The 18,367-nt window shown below is 44.5% G+C and overlaps 1 protein-coding gene across 1 annotated transcript in view; it reads right to left on the bottom strand.

Annotated features, from left to right (window-relative positions):
• Positions 1-2,418: 2,418 nt before the first annotated feature.
• The window catches only part of grin2aa (glutamate receptor, ionotropic, N-methyl D-aspartate 2A, a), a 132,481-nt gene continuing 116,532 nt past the window's right edge, over positions 2,419-18,367 (bottom strand). Inside the window, exons 11-15 of the mRNA XM_047343969.1 lie at positions 17,560-17,720; positions 13,884-13,973; positions 12,247-12,344; positions 8,276-8,514; positions 2,419-6,134 (exon numbers count right to left, since the gene is read on the bottom strand). Coding sequence (XP_047199925.1) covers positions 4,179-6,134; positions 8,276-8,514; positions 12,247-12,344; positions 13,884-13,973; positions 17,560-17,720 — 2,544 coding nt within the window. The 3' untranslated portion in view covers positions 2,419-4,178. The remainder of the gene's footprint in view (positions 6,135-8,275; positions 8,515-12,246; positions 12,345-13,883; positions 13,974-17,559; positions 17,721-18,367) is intronic.

An 18,367-nucleotide genomic window follows, 5' to 3' on the forward strand; every position in this document is an offset into this window, starting at 1 on the left:
CTCGTGATGAAAACCACCGATATCCCTCCTGAACGTGTACAGATTCTGTGTCTGGAGCAGAGAACTGGAAAAAACACCTTTTCTCATTTCCTGTAGAATGATCCATCAGCATCAACCGACAGAAGTGGTTACAGGTGAGACACCTACCCCAGTGTGTATATTGTGAATTTTGACAGGACAGCAAACCTTGTGAATGGTGAAGTTTTATTCTAGTCGCTCTACAGAGAGAGAGAGAGAGAGAGAGAGAGAGAAAGAAAGAAGGGATAGAAAGAGCGAGAGAGAGAGGGATAGATAGAGAGATAGAGAGAGAGAGAGAGATAAAGAAACAGTGCCACTGTACAGAAGAGCTCCTGTGAAATTCACACAAAAAATATTGTTTTTACTCTTTATCATTTATAATTCTCCATGATGATGTATTCCAGTATGAATTTACAAGCGATGTATACAGGTGTCATTTTCTAAATATATTCAAAATAGTTCCTTAAAAGTCTTTGAGGAAGTATTCGTTTTTAAAAAAAAAAGCTCTATTCTTACAGCAAACAATAAAGAAAGAGAGGTCTTGTATCTTTGGAGGGATAGCAGACTCAAAGTAGAGGGTTGCTTTTTTTCTTTTTATCTTCTTTACAGTTGAAGTCCTGACTACACATGAAGGGAGAGGGAAGAGAGAAGCAGAGCTGGTGATACAGTAATTCTCACCTGCCATTGGAGGAAGAGCAAGGATGTCCCGCCATACCAAGCCAACCCTGACCCCTGACCCGCTCCCCCATTGGGCTCGACGCGGCCTGATAACGGCCCGTCCGCCAATGAGGGAGTTGCACTCGGGTCGAGTCCTCGCCTTCTCCCCCAAAAAACAGCAGCAGCATCTTCATCGTGTTAAACATAATTTTTTTTCTTCTCTCAAATATGTATATACTCACACCTGGTTACAACGCATTAGTGATCATAACATCATAACCAAAAGAACAAACAAAAAAAAGAAACATAAAACATTGAAAATTGTTACATCTGGGGTTGCATGCCATCACCTCATTATTTATCATTAAATGTAATTAAAATACATTTTTGCCATTAAAAAGAGCAGGGTTGTCATCACAAGGGTGTGTGTGTGTGTGTGTGTCTGTGTGTGTGTGTGCGTTTGAACATAAAACAGCATCAGTTTACATGACAGTTCTGTAAAAGTAGAACGAATAGAACAAATCGCCATGAGTTCATAAAATGCAAGGGGTGCCGTTTGATATTTTTACATGTGCATATTGTTCACTTGTCAGCTCACACAAGCAGCATGTGGAGATAAATATGATAATAATAATAAATATGCAGAATAGATGCAAAAAAGGACAGATGTAGCTCTTCAGTCAACATTGGGTAAGCTGATTGGGAAGCGAGGAGAGGTTCACTGCAGTATTCCAAGAGTACAAAAGGGCGATATGACCTTGGTTGTTAGAGATGGAGCTTCAATTGAAACACAGTGGCTAATGCAGTTGACTGCCATTATAAAACATGGAGAGGGAAGAGAGAGATTCCTGTTGAGTTTCCCCATATAAGGGCAGCGTTTCAGATTTTGGACGTTAAAGTAACATCCTCCATTCTGTTAAGGGTGCTCATTTTGGGAAGGAGCCGAGTTGCATGCAACCCCCCCTTCACTGAGCGAGACGATTTAACCTCCCTACCGCAATCCCTCCTTCCCCTCCTTCTCTTACCTCCTCTTCTCCCTTTACTTGGGTTGGATGAGTTCGGACAGAGAGCCGAACTGGAAGACCTTGGACTGGTAAACACCAAGAGGACATAAAAGTTGATCCTGTGTGTTTCTCTTTTCCTTTTTTTTTTCTTTTAATATATATTTTTCTACAAAAGATCTCACCGCATCATGTTCTGTCGCTACGGTAGAAGCTCCCCTCAAAACGCACAGAATCATCCTGAGGTATTTTATTTGATACAATTTGGCTTTGTGAATCCAATCAATCAAGCAAATCAGTAAGTCAATACGATTACATGTTTTTCTTTTGACTGTACAATTTGTACAGAATAATACTACAAAAAAATGGTTTTGGGCACGCGTGTGCGTGCAAGTATGTGCATGTGCAAGTCTTTTCTGCCAAGTGTTATCAAAAAGAACGAAACAAACAATCGAACAAACAAATGCATAAACAATCAGATTAGGAACCAAATGGTTTTCTTCAAGCTTACCCAAGTTCTGCCATGCACACACACAACTTACTCCACACTAAGATGGATACATAATTGATGAGTACATAACAGTGGAGAATCCATAGCTCCATCCTTCTCCATCTTTTCCCACCCCCCCCAACCCACATCCCACCCAAACGACACTATGAAGGTAAACAAGGGATCCATCTCAACTGGTCTTTAGATCCTCAAGAGCCTGGTTGGATGTGGATCAACATCATCATACCCCCGTTTAGTCTGTAGTCGTTAGATACTGTATAGCACTGCTTCTGCCGTACCAACTGACAGACCAGAGCTCAACTTCACCAAAACCCAAAGAAATGAAGTGAAGTGGTTCTACAATAATCCAACACTCTAACACGGTGTCATGTTGATCGAGAAAAGGAAGGAGGAAGGAGAAAAGTAGGAAGGAAATGTCAGTGTGTTGTTTTTTTTTACAGTCAATACCCTGTTTCTCAGTGGCAGGGAGGTCAAAAGACAAAAACACCTTCGTGCCCATCCCCTCCCCAACTTGAGGTGGTGGTGGACTCAGTTGTCATTTTGTCCTTTTCTCCCTTGTTATATCCTTCTTTGCTCTCTTTCCTTCCACCATTCTCTCGCTCTTTTTGAAGCAGGAGTCACAGCATGACACTGTTTTACTAAGCACAAAGGTCAAGGATCAAGGTTTCGATTGTACACGTATCCATCCACCCTATCTAGCAAGACCTTTTCAAAAACATGTAAAATATGTGTCTGAGAGTGTAAATGTGTGTATTTTCTCACCTCCGACACAAATAAAATCAACCCATGCAAAATAATCTACTACACTTGATGGTATTTTTCAAAAAGCTATGCTTTTTTTAAAAGCAAAGGTGGAAGAGAGGATTTAAAACTAATGGCTATTGTGCTACCAAATAAGCAAACACTAAAATCTTACATAAGGGGATCCGGATGCCAGAATCCCCAATAAATCTTATAGTTTAATATAATAAAAAAGCAATACGTTGCAATTATTTTTCTATGTGCAGTGCCACAAATGAAATGCCCATTAATTGCCTCAGGTGTCCCTGCTTGTCTCTCTTCGTTTCGTCTTTTTTATCCGTCAGCCTGTAAACATTATTCTATGATAGCACCTGCATTACACTCAGTTCTCCATTACTACCATGGGCAAAACCTGGGCCTAACAAATTCTGAACAAGCACACGATACCGCCAAAAATGACTGGATGCTCCACTCGCTGCCATTTAGCGTCTCATCTGCTTTCTCCTCTCTCTCCTCTCGCACTGCCAGGTGTCTCAGTGGCCATATTTGTCAGCCTAACAAGCAGCAGACCGTTGGACTAGCTCACTGTGACGTCCCTGCCCTCCTGGGACATCTACATGTCTGGCAGCGACACCAAACGTGCCCATCTGGTCTCCCTGTCAGGCCTCTTCTCCTCACCTAGTGAGCCCTAAGCTTGATAGTGGAGGTGGAAAGGAAAAAGGGGAGAATTAGGAGCAAATGAAGGAGAGTTTTTCTCTCTTTCTCTCTCCCTCTAATTTTCTTCTCATATAATTTCCCCCATCCTCCTCTCTACTTCCTCAATAATTTCACTCACAGATCAACTGCCTCTTCCCCAACAGCTCTCGCAGGGTTCCTTCCCTCATTGTTCCTTAGGCATTCTTGGTCCCACAAATGGGACTATGCCATTTCCTACCCCCTTGCAAAATGAATGAGTTATATTATTTCCCTTCCATTTACACCCAGATAACTTATGGCATAGTGTCGGCCATGCATCCAACTCATTGGTACATGGCAGAGAGTGGATAGAAATGGTGATATCATCTGCAAAGAGAGTAGTAGTAGCACTGTCATACCAAAGTGGGCACAAGTTCTTTTGGGTTACAATGTCAAAGAGAAGAAGAAAAATGTAGTGTGGCTATGGCATCCCTTAGTGGATAACATAGTTGATAAATTATAATACAAACCCAGAGAGGAGTAAGGAGGAGAGAACACATTATTTCTTCTATCAACTAAACATCGGACTCCAGACTGGGGATTTTTTTATACACCCGTCTATTGCTGAACTGGGCTGAGTTTAGGACGCCACGCGGGGCCGGGTATGCACTAGTCTTAGTGGCTGAGTAAGGCATCACATGCTCTTTATTGTACATGTCGTTAGTTATCCGCCCGTCCCGTGAGCAGTATGAAGTGGTGGATTTAACGGAAGAGCGGAGATTGTTCGCATCGTTACGTGTTTTGATGGGGGGTGCTCCAAGGACCGCTGCAGGCGAAGCTACTGCCAGCTGTTTGTAAATATCAGAGGAACTACGCCCATGGACCAGTCTGCTGCTGGTGTCATCCCTCAGCGAGTGGCTGAGGAATGGGTTATCCGAGCCATGGGCCGGGTACAGGGATTTGCTCCTCTTGCTCTCCTCCAGGTTGTGGTTAAACATGGATTTGGACCCAGTGCCAAACAGTCTGCCGGAATAGGGACGCATTCCAAAGAGGTTCGCATAGTGCGAGTCAGATGTGGAGTCTAGGAAGCGATCCTTCTCTTTGAGGCTGACACTGCGCGCCGGTCGGCTCAGGTCTACATCCTTGGGTTTTTCTAGCATGATGTTGTCAAAGGAGTGCTGACGACTCAGCCTCAAGCGATTCCTCTTTTGGACATGCGGCCCGTCTGTCTGTGGCCAATACAGACCAAACATTTCATCTGGCTGCTGCTGCTGTTGGTGGTGCAAGGTGGGGCTGACCAAGGGGTCTGTGAGGAGCTGGTCTTCACTAATGTCATACAGGTTGGCCATGTGGAGGCATGCTTCACACCGATTATAGGGTGAGCGTGTGGCAGAAGCTGCAACAGGTCCAGTAGGTGGGTATGACCCTGCTGGTGGGTAGCTAGCGGTCACTTTGGACAAGCAGGAACGGCAGTGTGTCTGTTTGTACCGATCCATGGATTCATGTGCAGACATGTTTTTCTCTTTCAGGTTGTAGTGTTTGGAGTAAGCTGGGTCTGGTAGGAGATCAGAGTCTGTATGATGCAAAGGTGAGGAGTTCAGATGAATGATGGGCTGCTCACACTTCCTATAGTTGTCGCTGTGGTCGGAGTAGATCTCGGGGTATTCCAAATCATCTGCAGCAAGGCCACGACTCTCGCGATAGAGAACGGGGTCTGAATGCAGGCTCATCTCTCGGTCTGAGTCGATAGTGTAGATTTTCTCTCCTCCTCCTCCTCTCCCAGTTTGGTTGGTACTGCCGGGGACCTGCTTAGTCTTTAAGTAGGACAGCTCCACCTCACTGCAATCCCTTGGGTATTTTGATGTCACAGCTCTTTTTTTTAAGTTGTCCTTGGGTTTCAGGTGCTTGTTGTTTTCTGGGTCCTTGTAGGAGGCTGCCCGACTGGAGCAGTCGGAGATGTCGGAGTGGGCTGTGTCCTCAGGGAGGTAGCGCTGTGTCTTCATCGACATGCGTGGGTCTGGCATCAGCATGTCAGGCATTGGAGGAGGCCCAGGTGGTACCGAACGTAGCGTGTCCACAGACTTCTTCCACAGGGTCCGTGGCGGCTTGGCATTAGTCTGGACTGAATCAGCACTCACTGCCACCTCTACTGTGTTGGGATTGGCATCGTTTAGGGTCAGAGGATGCTGGCCTCCCTGGAAGATGTAGTTGTTAAGGTGGTCTTTGTGGCGGTTAGCGAGATAAGCCTGTAGGTCACCAGTGTCCCCATAGATCATATCTTTGGGAGCATAGCTTCGGTTGTCAGCGTAGATGAAGTTGCCCTTCTCTGCCATCATGTCCATGATCATTGGGCCAGCGGAGTGCATGAACTCACGTTTGGGTGAGTTCAAGCGAGAGCCCGCCAGGTTAGACATGTTGGTCATCTGTTTGGCTGACTTTATGAGCTTAAGCATTTTGTCCTGAGGGCTAAAGTCCATATCCGTCTTTTTCTTCATGTCAATGTGGACTCCATGGATACAACTCCAGATTCCCTGCATGGTGACATATGGATGAACAAGTGGAATGGCGGGGGAAAGCCAAATAAAATATGACGAGAGTAGAGGAGAAAATGGGAGGAAGAGGGGAATGAGAGAGGGAACGAGATTTATGGAATGCAAGAAGGACAATGGAACATAATGAAGAATTGACAGAGAAATGGAGAGAGACAAATAGAAAAATTATTACTTATTTACTCTGGACAAACATATTCGTACTTTGTATGTTTCATTAAAATAGATTGTATTAATATTAAGTGTTAAATTGATATTGACTCATTAACACAAACTTGAAACAGTATTAACAAAAGCCTTCTTTCATGTTCACTAAAACATAGGCTACTTGTTAGACTTCGACTTTGTGAAAATCGTTTCCTCTTAACAACCATGTATGATTGAATTAAGACGAAAGCGTAGTAAGAACGGCAGAACAAGAGTGCTTAAGTGGAAAGTATTAAATATTAATCATGTAGACGCCAAGACAACAAAACACACACAGACTATTGCCAAAGAAAAATTATCCAACCAACACATGAAACCAGTATTAAGCACCACTGCCAGCACAACCCTCTGTCTATCATAACCAAAAATAGCCAGTGTGCTGTATTTTGTAAAGGGGACACGCAGCCAAAATGTGATGCAACACAATGCAAGTCGTTCAGCGGCTCCATCGATTTCACCACTATATAATCTGAAAACCTCTATTTTGAGATTACACCAACTAAAAAGAATCCAAACTTAGTAACGTAAATCAACAAAACTATAAACTGAGGCTGGTAGCAAAGCCTCTCATAATTTGATGCTGCAGGCTTACCTATCCTGCAGGGCTCACAAATCCTTTGTGAAAGAATAACAGTAAACAGCAGAAATTACCATCACTTTGATTGTGAGGGAAATTAAATAAATTATGGGCTTTTTCTTTGAGCTAAAAACTAAACAGGAGCTGCCAATCTCATGTTTGAACTCTCATTCTGTCGTTTCTCCGAAACACAACCGCAAATTATTTTTCTCACTGGAGCTCATTTTCCTGCTCGCGAGTAAAAAGCATTAATCCTGTTAACAAATTTAATTTAGCTTTTTGGTTCAGCTCACGTTTTTGTCGGCCTTATCAACAACACAAGATTGGTACGGAGCCCCCTGAAGTCCAAACAGATGACTGCACCCACAAGGTCACTATCACCCAGTGGAAACAAGTTAAGTGTATGTGCAGCAAATGATTCCTGCTGATGACAATTCTGTGTCTCCATACAAGAGCAGCAAGACTTTCATTATGTGACAGTCCAGGGTGAAAATTCAACTTGATTAGCCGAGTTCTCTCCATCACTGTAGCTCTGTGCCTCGGAAATCCTCATCTGAATTTGTATTAAATCATCTTGTGCGCACGAGATAAAACATAATCACCTGCCGGGACTTGAGGGGCTCGGTACACGGGCCATTAAGGACGTGTGTCGCCCTCAGTTTCCCCCTCGTCAACACCCGCTCTTTTAACTTTTAACAAACAGTCACACTTTGCCCCCCAAAGCAGTGCAGAGACTCTGCAGTGCATTTAGAGATGCACGTCCATCTCACACACAACAAGGGAGAAAGCTGACCTTTCAGTAGAGTGAGAGAGAATAGATTGATTTAGCGTGGGGTGATTTCACCCCAAATAAAAAAAAACATGCTGCAATTAGGATCTATTTTTGTCTACATTCAGGGCTGCCTCGTGATCCCCCCCTCCTGCTTCCTTCCCCAGCCCTCGCTCTTATTCTCCTCCGTGCAGCCTCCCCCCCTTTGTTTCACTCAGTTAACTTTAGCAGTCGCTCTCTTTCTCCCCGCCTGCTTCGTCATGTGCTTGCTTGTTCCGCTTCCCTTGTTCTGTTCATAGAAAACAGAACTAAAATAGGCCCGTCTGACCCCAATAATGCAGAATTACTGCCAGCTATAGTTGCACTGCTTTACAGTCTTCAACAGACATTTACTGGCCTGCTTCTGTTGGGCCAGTTTCAAGATTGTTCCAAAGAACGTCTTGTTTTCATTAAAGATTGATTTCTATGTAAAAGCAAAGCAGGTGTTTGTTCTCCCAAACCACAGAGCAGCTTGCACATGGCTTGTAGAGCATATCTGCCATCGCCTCCTGCTCCAAAACCAGTACTTACCCGACTAATGGAGAAAAGAAGCCCGGGCGTGCCGGAGCAGACCCCGGTGAAGCAATATCTGAGCCTCCAGTAGAAGAGATGCTCAGAGACAAAGGTGATGAGCGACAGCCCCATGGCCGTGGCCAGCATGTAGAAGACCCCGGCCATGTTGTCCACATCCAGCTGACTGGACATCACCTCGTTCTTCTCGTTGTGGCAAATACCCGTCAGCCACTGGGCTTCCAGTTCCTCCATTTCACCTGAAAGGCAAAAGAACAGAGACAGAGAGAGACTCAAATGCTTTACTGAAAGGCCCTTTGGAGTTTGAAATCAATGAATTTTATTCCCTGATATGGCATCATATCAGGGAGCTGCGAATAATGTCCGGACCCAGTTCTCCAGACTTTTTGTCGGCAACTTGTTTGCCTTTCTCACAGGAACAACACAGCAGGAGGTGGGAGAAAGTCTGAAGATAATCCGGTGGCTCTCTCTTCTGGAGAAAGTGCAAAGAATCTCCGGAGATCCGTGCATGGCTGAAAGCAGCTTAATTCTTGTTTTGAATATACTGATGGTGTCTAATACTTTCAACAAACAGTTAGTTATACATTGAAAGCATCATGGGAAGTAGAAGATGCTGTACTAATGTATTTTTCAGTTATTAGTCACATAAGATATCTATATAATAAGATGAAAACAGTGTGTCAGCTTCCATAGGTTAAATGTTAATACATCCCTTTAACTAAGTGGTTTTTCGTGGGCTTTGGTTTAAAATACATTTCTTTGAGCATCACCAAGCGAACGGGCTTCCAGTCCCCCAAGCTGCCTGATGGGGCCAAGAGATTGTTTCTGTATTGTTAATGAAAAGAAAAGTAGGAAGCAACAAAGACCTTATCTTTTCTCATTCCTCACTCTGTGTCCCCTTCCTCCCTTCTGTCCCCCAACCCAAACACCCACCCACCCCCTCTCCGGCTTCCTCTGTGACATTTGGCGCGTGGCTAATCCAATCTGTGTCATTCAGGGCTGGATAACTAAGGCTGCGAGTGGGGAAGGACAAATATCATGGTGGTGTTCAGCTGGATGTCTCGGGGGCTGCAGACGCACTAAGACATCATTAACCCTTTAGGACGATTGAGGGGAATTTGTCTCGGGTTGGATTTACCCAATAGAAAAGACGTTGAGTGATGCACCCGTCGTACGTCTTTGTTTAAAGATGCCAAGCTTGGAAGAGAATTGAGATAAATGAGATTTTTAGTTATCAATAGGTCACTTTGTGTCTGTTTTTCTTTTGTCTTTTCCTTTTTTTAAAGTAGAGTGCATTCAAGGGGAAAGCTGTGGGGAGCTGCCACTGTCTGCACTGTTTCCCTGAGTCTGTGGGGAGGAAGTATTGCTGAAATTCTAATTCTGTTCTCTTTTCAGTGGCCGGGCAGCTCAGGCAATAGTCTGGTGACCAGTCAGCTGGAACACAGGAACACAAGTTTCTGAGGGTAATCCATACTTTTCGGGGGCTTTGGAAGTAGGAGAAGAAAAATACATATTTTAAAATGTAGCTGGGATTAGCTCACGCTCTCAAGTGGTGTAGATAATGGACGGACGGACGGAAGGATGGACTGACAGATGTTAAAATGTGTGAGTGCAGCAACTAAACTTTTCTAAATTCCGTCTTCTCCATTACCTCATTATGAGCCGCAAACACGAAATCCATCCCCGTCCGGGACATTTCTTTAAAATGTTTTTCTGTACTTTGAAATAACTCGTCCTCACTTCCTGACCCTGACTGGATGATATACACAAACCTGCCACTCTGTCAAAATGTATGAATTTGGACTCGGGCCACTGCTCCAATATGAACATGTTGGATCAAGATGGTGCTGTCAGGAACTAGGATTTACAAGTGGAACAGAAAGTACAATGTCTGTGCGATTGCCAAAACGGTAATGGTGAGATGACGCAATATGACATAAACCTTTCTCTTAGTTTATTTTTTTTTCTAACCCTCATGGAGAAAAAGTGACCTGCAGCTGTTTGTCTCTGTCCGTCCATCTCCGTGTTCTTCACCTTCCTCCACTCGTCCCCGAACGCATCTTCTCCCCGTCTCCTCTATGTCTGTGCGAAGCCATATGCTCTCCATCCACATTGTGTCTATCTGATCAAGTAGCATCTGCCAGGACTCCCAGTCACTGTCATCCATCAAGGACCTGCCCTCCTCTCGCTCCTCATCCCCCTCTCCCTCACTCACCCTCCACCTGACGCACTCTTCCCTCATCTCGCCGCTCGTAACCGCGCTCCCTGCCCCGTCCTCTCGTTGACCTCACTCTGGCCATCACACACTCACACCGTCCCGGTGCTTTTATATCTCTTTCAGCACTTTCTCACTCAATCTGTTCCATCACTCTCTCCATCACTCTCTCCATCACTCTCTCCATCACTCTCTTAACAGTTCATTTATCTCTTTTTCCCTTGCTCTCCCTCTTTTTTCTCTCGCCCTCTCCCCGTCCTTCATGATTTTAATCCTATATTTTAGATAAATATTAAGTGTTATTATTATGATGAATATTGTCAGCACATAGATAAGTGAGGCATATGATTTAAGTAAACTGAACACACTGCAGGGACTGAATTAAATGTTACCAGAGCAGTTTTCAGACATGACCTGCAGGTAAAATCCTTAGAATTGGATATGGAGTTTACCCTCAGTTTCACACATGCACAGCACAGCAGGAGGTTTTCTGCACAGACGCGTTCACAACAGCAACAAATCCTCTGCGGTTTTCAGGCGAGAGGTGGAGCAGCCGGGTTCAGCAGGCGGAGGCAGGAAGTGAAATATTAACTTGGCGTTGGGTCTTATCACCACAAACTCTCTTGACATCTTCGTCGGTGTGTGTCATCACCTGGAGATATTTGTTTTCTTTTTGTTTATTTCATTTTTGCATCTGTCTTGTGTTAGAGGTTTCATCAACTCCCCCACTCGCTCACGGCAAATCCCCTGCTGTTTTCTCAACTTCTCCTGGATTTCTACTGACATTATACCAGGAGGCCAGGTGGAGAAGGTCCACAGACACTGCGGAGCGTCTCACTCGGACATTTGCGTTCACACATGCACCTCCTCTGGAGAAAAGACGGAGGAACCGCGGAGTTCAGTGCATGTGCTTATTAGAATATTCGTGGTCGAGTTTATTTTGTCTCGTTTCAATATTTTTAAATTCCACTGTGCGCATTTGAATTGAGCAACTCTGCTCACAAAGCTACAAGTATAAAGTGACTGGATGAGATTAATGATCAGGAGAAGAAGACAAAGCAAAACATAAACACCGAGTCGGATTTTTGTCAAAAGTTGCCCAGTCGTGAAATATGATGGAGTGCAGCCTGCGTGCTCTGCAGCTCCGATAAGATTCGGTTAGGGAGGATTCTTGTGACACCAATGCTCATTTAATCAACTTCAGTGCACTTAATGTGAGTGGCTGCAAACACTCGAATCAGCAAAATGCTTTTGATGTAAAATGCAAATGAATCTGTCACTTGAGCTGTCTCACTTTCTCTGTGTTTTGCAGTGGGAAATAGTTTATGTAAGAACTTGGAGCTACTGTAATAAAGGAATGTGGTGAGTCAGATAGAGCAATGGGAACACACACACACACACACTCACACACAAACTCCCAAACACTCACACACATATCTGGTGCTGCAGAGAGGAATACATTAGAATAACTTACACACTTTGCCCTCTGTTTAGAGCAGCCTTTTGTGTCCAGAATAACATCAAAGCACTATTTATACTTCACTGCTTTTCCTTTGTGCTGTCAGCAGACAAGGCAGGAGAGATGTGTGTGTGTGTGTGTCTGTGTGTGTGTGTGTGTGTGAGAGAGAGAGAGTGTGCAGGTACCTGTCCCTGCATTGTAATGGTGGTAAAGAATACTGTTACCTTCTTCCTTCAGGATTTGCACTTTGATTTTGTATACAAGAACACTGTGTATGTGTGTGTGTGTGTTTCTCACCATCTCCGATAATGGCCAGGATAGCCAGGTCCACCTGTCGTTTCCAGTAGGAGCCTTTCTGTAGAGCAATGCCGTAGCCGGTAGTAGCAAAGATGTACCTGGCCACAAGCACGTACACACACACACACACACGCAACACGTATTTTAACCTTTATTTCTGTGCACGGTGTCACTGCGTTGGAAGATATCTTAGAGGAGATACCTCATGCATAATGATGCACGTAAATGTCATGACCTGGAACTGTGGGTCAAAGACGCTCAGTCAAAATCACTAAAGGAGATTACAGCCACTGTGCCACTGCAGAGTAACGGCTGCTGTCTACTCTATAACTAAATGTAATCTCAATTTTAACCAAATTGACATTTTCTTTTTAGAATTTCCTCCTGTTTTTCTGGAATGAAAATGTGGGGAAATAAATCAAAGGTCAGCTGTTGTTCTCAGTTGGAAACCAAACAACAGAAACAAACATGTAAGACAGACGGACACTTGAAGAAGCACGACTTGCCTTTGTGCTAAGAAGATCAATACCACTCTCATGTTCGGGAGTGAATATGAGCAGCGGGTTAGTGCGGTGGCCGAGAGAGCTCAACGCACTGCAAATGAAGACGGGAGCCAACTTGGAAAACACCTTCATCAATTTGACGACACCCTGCGCTGCAAAAAGTCACAACACATGCAAATACAGAGACGCGCTGCAAATAGCGGAAACGACCCCAGAAATGTGTTCAGGGGACCAAAACAAGTGATGAACCTGTAGTTTCAATGCTTTAGAGAAGCTATTGAAGCCTGCTCCTCGTCACTGGGGACGGAACAGGCAGCTTCATCACTTTTTCGTGTCCCCTGGAAACATTTTTGTGTCGCCCGTATGTGTCGTCAAATTGATGAAGTAGTTTTATTTTACTATTTGCATGTGTTTTCTTGATTTGCAGTGCGTTGAGATCTCTCGTCACCTGAGGTCAGAGTACCTTTAGCATCAAGGCTGGAAACAGCTAAGTGTGACAACCATAGACTTTGTATATAAAGATAAAGGACAACATGATGACTCCCCCAAAAGTGAAGCCAAAGTGTCTCAATAGCCCCCTGGTGGCTGGCTGTGGTATAGGTCATAAATCCACTCCCAGCTCTATGTTAGTGGAAAGGTCAAAAAAATGTTTTCTCAAAGATGGGCTCTGGTATTTTAGGAGTGAAACGTCATGATTGACAGCCAAGACTGACTCGCAAATAGTCGAGGACATGAATTGGTGGGACCTCGCTTCTGCGGCGCTACACCACGATCACTTCTGGATAGTGTCGTCCATCTTTATATTCGGTCTATGGTGAGAACAACACGTCGAGTGATTGTTTCTGTTCAGGACCAGTAACTAAAGCGAATAAGTGAAGTTCCAGAAATGTTAACTGTCTGAAATTTGACTATGTACACGTGGCACAAAGAATCTTGCCGATAAATAAGCTATTCTAAACTTCAACTGTCTTGAATTTACATGCATCCTTGCAGTGGAACCATCAAAAATGAACATAGAAAAACCCTTCACACAACTTACATAGTGGTTTCGGATCTAACAACCTCTGGATCACATGATGGCGTGCAGACAATCCACACTGAAAGAGCATTTCTAAGGAATTAGAGCTTAGTTACCCGCTGCCAATGGTCACCAGCTTACACCCTTCATCTCTGCCCGCCATGTAGTTCAACACTGCAGCATCGTAGATGAAGGCATCCAGTTTACTGCAAAGGAGGAAGAGGAAAGAAGAGCAGAACAAACAGAGTGAGGGGATGAAGATAAAGCAAGAGGGGTTTCGAGTTGTTTTTGTTAAAGAAGGCGAGTGAGGAATGCACATGCAGAGACACAAAGAAGAAAAGGGGGTTCAGTTTTTCACAATGTTGCTTGTTTGTGGATCAATTCTAAAGTGTTAAATCATCTCCGATAGAACGGCAGCCCGAGTGTAACCAAACACACAGAGGACACAGAGGGGAGTGGCTGCGGCTCAACACACCACGCTTCACCGACCACAGGACCTTGGAGGCAAATGACGACCTAAACAAACTTTAGACAGGCACAAACATTTACACTGTCACTTTCTCTCTCTGCCTCCGTCAACACACACACACACACACACACACAAACACACACACACAAACAGACACACACACACACACACACACACAAACAGACACACACTCACATACAAACACACAAGAAGGTTTGCGAAGTAGAACGTTAAAGATCCCAGACTCAGACTGACATTTTCAATGTAAGTGATGCCGTCATTAAGGGCTGCTCCCTCACTCGTTCAGAACTTGCACATTTATACACAAACACACACACACACACACACACACACACACACACACACACACATACATAGAACCCTGCAAATAGTGCAGTGACTGGCTGGCATTTACTGAATGTCAGATCCAGCCCTCTAACGGAGGCTCACAGCCGATAGTTTAGCTGTGTAATTAGCTTAACCCAGCACTGGCTCCATCCACACGCAGACTGCGTGTCCAAACTTGTGGAGAACCAGGCGCGCTCGGGTGTGTGTGTGTGTGTGTGATTGTGGCTGTGCACCGGTGCGTGTCTGTGAGCGTGGATTTGTGCCGGCATGTTCGTAGATGCTGGCCATACTGTAGCTCTAATGGCTTGGAGAGGGACTCAGCCGTCACTGACGTGTCACACCTTCATGCGGGTGAGTAAAAAGTCACAGATTTCCTCGCCACGTTCCTTCTCTGCCTTTGAATGTCAACGTTAACACAGCAACACGACCATTTAGTGTGACCCTGAATCGTATTTTACAGCCCTACAGGAAAGATTCTCTGGTGCACTACCTCGACTGTTACTTTAACTCCTGCACAAACAGCAACTGCACCTCAGACACATTTAGATGAATCTTAACCTCAAATGACTTCACTAATTCAATTTCATTTGTTTGAATCAAAATGTTTCTGAGGGGTTTAAAGTATTACGAGGGCTTTTAACGTGTACGATCACAATGTTAATGCTGTATTCAGTTTCAGTTAATGCATGCGAGGCTGACAACAGACTGACAACAGCAGTGCATCATAAACACCCGAGAGGCCGCGTTGATGTTAAAGAAAATAAAGAGTTCAGGCCGAGGGCTCACAGATGCCAAGACTCTTGGGTCCAGGGAGGATTTCACAGCTCTGGAAAGTTACCCCCAACAGTCGTAAATCCCCGGCTAAATGTGTCCACATTTGCATGTTAAACATTTTTAATTTCTTGAGTGCCATATGGTTCACGGTGTAAGGTAGTCTGAAGTGAGTGCATTTGCATTTGTTTGAGCAGTAAATGGAGAATGCTGCTGGGTGAAGTTGAGGCAAAGGTTAAAGGAGCGAAGAAGAACCCTGCGTTTTTCTGCCAGGGCTCTTTGTAATGGGAGAGACAGGGTTCATCTGGCTTTCACTGGAAATGAATGAAGAGGACACACACAGTCAGTTTGATCACTGCAGCTTGTTGGGACAGCGGCAATACATTTGTCAACAGATATGAAGGAATCGGTTTTAAATTCAACTTCACCCCCCCAGCATGACATCTCCAGTAGCAGTGCACAGACAGACAGACAGACACACAGACAGACAGACAGACAGACAGAGACAGATTCTGCGACAGACATTGGACGTAGACGGCCATTCTCCAGTTTCCTGATGGCCACGACCATGGTCATTCTGAGCCGTCTGAACCTCCGGCACAGGCGGGGCTGAAGCAACAGCATCTGAGGGGCATGGTGGACCCACGCCATTCGAACTGCTGGCAGCTGTCTCAGCCAATGGATGTGTGTGTGTGTGTGTGTGTGTGTGTGTGTGTGTGTTTGTGTGTGCTACATAGTATTAAACAGCTAAACAGGATGATAGACATCTCTGAAAATGAACGTGGCTCCAGATTCCCACTCACGGTTACTGTTGGTGATGTAGAGGCACAGTTGAGCCACGTTCAACCCACAAATGTAGATATTTTACAAATTCGGTGATAAATGTGATGTAAAAACCAGCATTAATGTATTTCATCAAAGACAGACACGTGCAGAATCTCTTTATTGTCATTTATATATCTTTTCACATTCACTTACTCCCCCGTGGTTTTGGTTCTCGTGCCTGTAACAGATTGTGTGAGTGAAACCTGTCAGCGTTACCTGTGACGAGAGCTAACGCAGCCATCGAGCCTCAATCAGATGAACGCTGCGCTGTCGCTCATCTGCTAATACCACACAACAGAGTTATCAATGAACGTATTACACACACACCTGCAGCCGGGTACACACGAGCATGGGCTTTTATTCCTAAGCCCGCCTGCGTGTAGTATTACTTCACTGAGGTATTTGTACGTGTGTGCATGTCCTGTATGTTAATGCAATGCGTGGCCGAGAGTATCTCACATGCTGGAGTGGTTTATTTATGACTTATGAGACAATGAGCTGAAAGACAGAACAGCATAAGAATCATGGATTGTGAATTATATCCTCACATTTGTTGTGTGTGTGTGTGTGTGTGTGTGTGTGTGTGTGCAGACTGTTCTTTCTCACTCTTTTCAGCTGAGAACACTGATTGGATCCCATCCCACAGCCATTAACCAATCAGAAATAACGTCTTCTCAAATCATATCATCTCACCATCCTTTACCTTTACCACTTTTCTTCCCTTCCCATCTCTCCATTCATTAATGACTCCCCCCCCCCTTCTCTCCTGTGCCCTTCACCTCTCTCTCTCTCTCTTTCCATTTTTCTTTTTCGACTCTTACCCTTAATTTCCTCCTCGTCTCTCTACCGTTGGCCCCAGTTTTCCATCTCATTACCACTTCCTTCTTCTTCCCCCTCTTGGTCCCTTCCTCCTGCCCTCCACCCTTCCATCACTTCCACCAATCAGACACTTTGCCCTTGGCCTCCTTCCCCACCCCTTTCTCTCTTTTCCCCGCGGTGTGATGGTGTGACTTCTTCCTTTTCTTTTTACCATCTTCACCTCCTCTTCTCCATCCATCCAACGCTTTCACTGCTCCACTCTTTCAATCTGCCCTTGGTTAGCTTTGCGATAACACTCTCTCCTTTCCTCTCTGACACCCCCCACCCACCACCACCACCAGTCCCATTATAGAGACCAGTACTAAAAATAGCTCCTGCTGTTCCCAATGTGGAAGCCCATTCATCCCCAGTCTCAGAGGAGCTGTCACACACAGACACACACACATGCATGCAGGAATGCACAAAACCGTTTAAATACACAAATGTATATACAAATATTGATCTTTACTAATGATATTTGATGGTGAACAAACACAAATGCACCCGCAGTGCTTCCTTACCCTGTTTTGAGACTGACAAGTGCGTCCACAACGCCAGTTTGATGATATTTCACCATGTACTGGTGCATGGCAGGGTAGTTCTTCCTGATGTTCCTCTCTGTGGAACCGTTTGGAACCGTCCCGAAGCGGAACGGAGGCGAGTAAGCATACGGGTTCTGAAACTGTGGCAGAGGAAAGGAGAACAATGGAGAGGAAATGAGGAGAGGAAAAAAAAAACCCAGAGGGAACAGAAGAGGTTAAATATAAATACAGAGATCTGCACGGAGACAACATGTATTTTGTGTGTCTGTGTGTGTGTGTGTGTGTGTGTGTGTACCACACAGATTCCCTGCTGATAAGATGGGAGTCAGACAGAAGCCATGGATTCCCCTGTGATTGCCTAAACTCCTGATTAGCTTCATTGTAGTTAAGTCTTTCCCAATTTAAGAACTAATATAATTAAATGTTTAAAAATTTGCATAAGACACATTTGAGGATCCTATTTAAGTGAATTAGAATCACTGCCTCGTGGTGGTGCGCCTCGCATTGAAGGAAAGATGGTCACGATCTCCCCCCTCTGCTGCAGAATAATGGCGAGAAAATGTGCTGCTGCAGAACATTACGATGTCAATGTGAAGATGACCTTTGACCTTTTGAAAATAAAAATGTCCGAACTGTATAATTCTGACATTTATCTTAAAATGTGTCATGATTAGTGCATTAATTCTAGATTAAAGGCCAAAAAAATCGTTTTGTAAGTGGCAAAACCGAAGCATTTCAAATTTAGATAATTTGAAAAATTCCTGAACGGGACAGACAGACGGACAAC

The sequence above is a fragment of the Hippoglossus stenolepis genome, chromosome 16 (assembly GCF_022539355.2).
Source record: "Hippoglossus stenolepis isolate QCI-W04-F060 chromosome 16, HSTE1.2, whole genome shotgun sequence".
NCBI lineage: Eukaryota > Metazoa > Chordata > Actinopteri > Pleuronectiformes > Pleuronectidae > Hippoglossus > Hippoglossus stenolepis.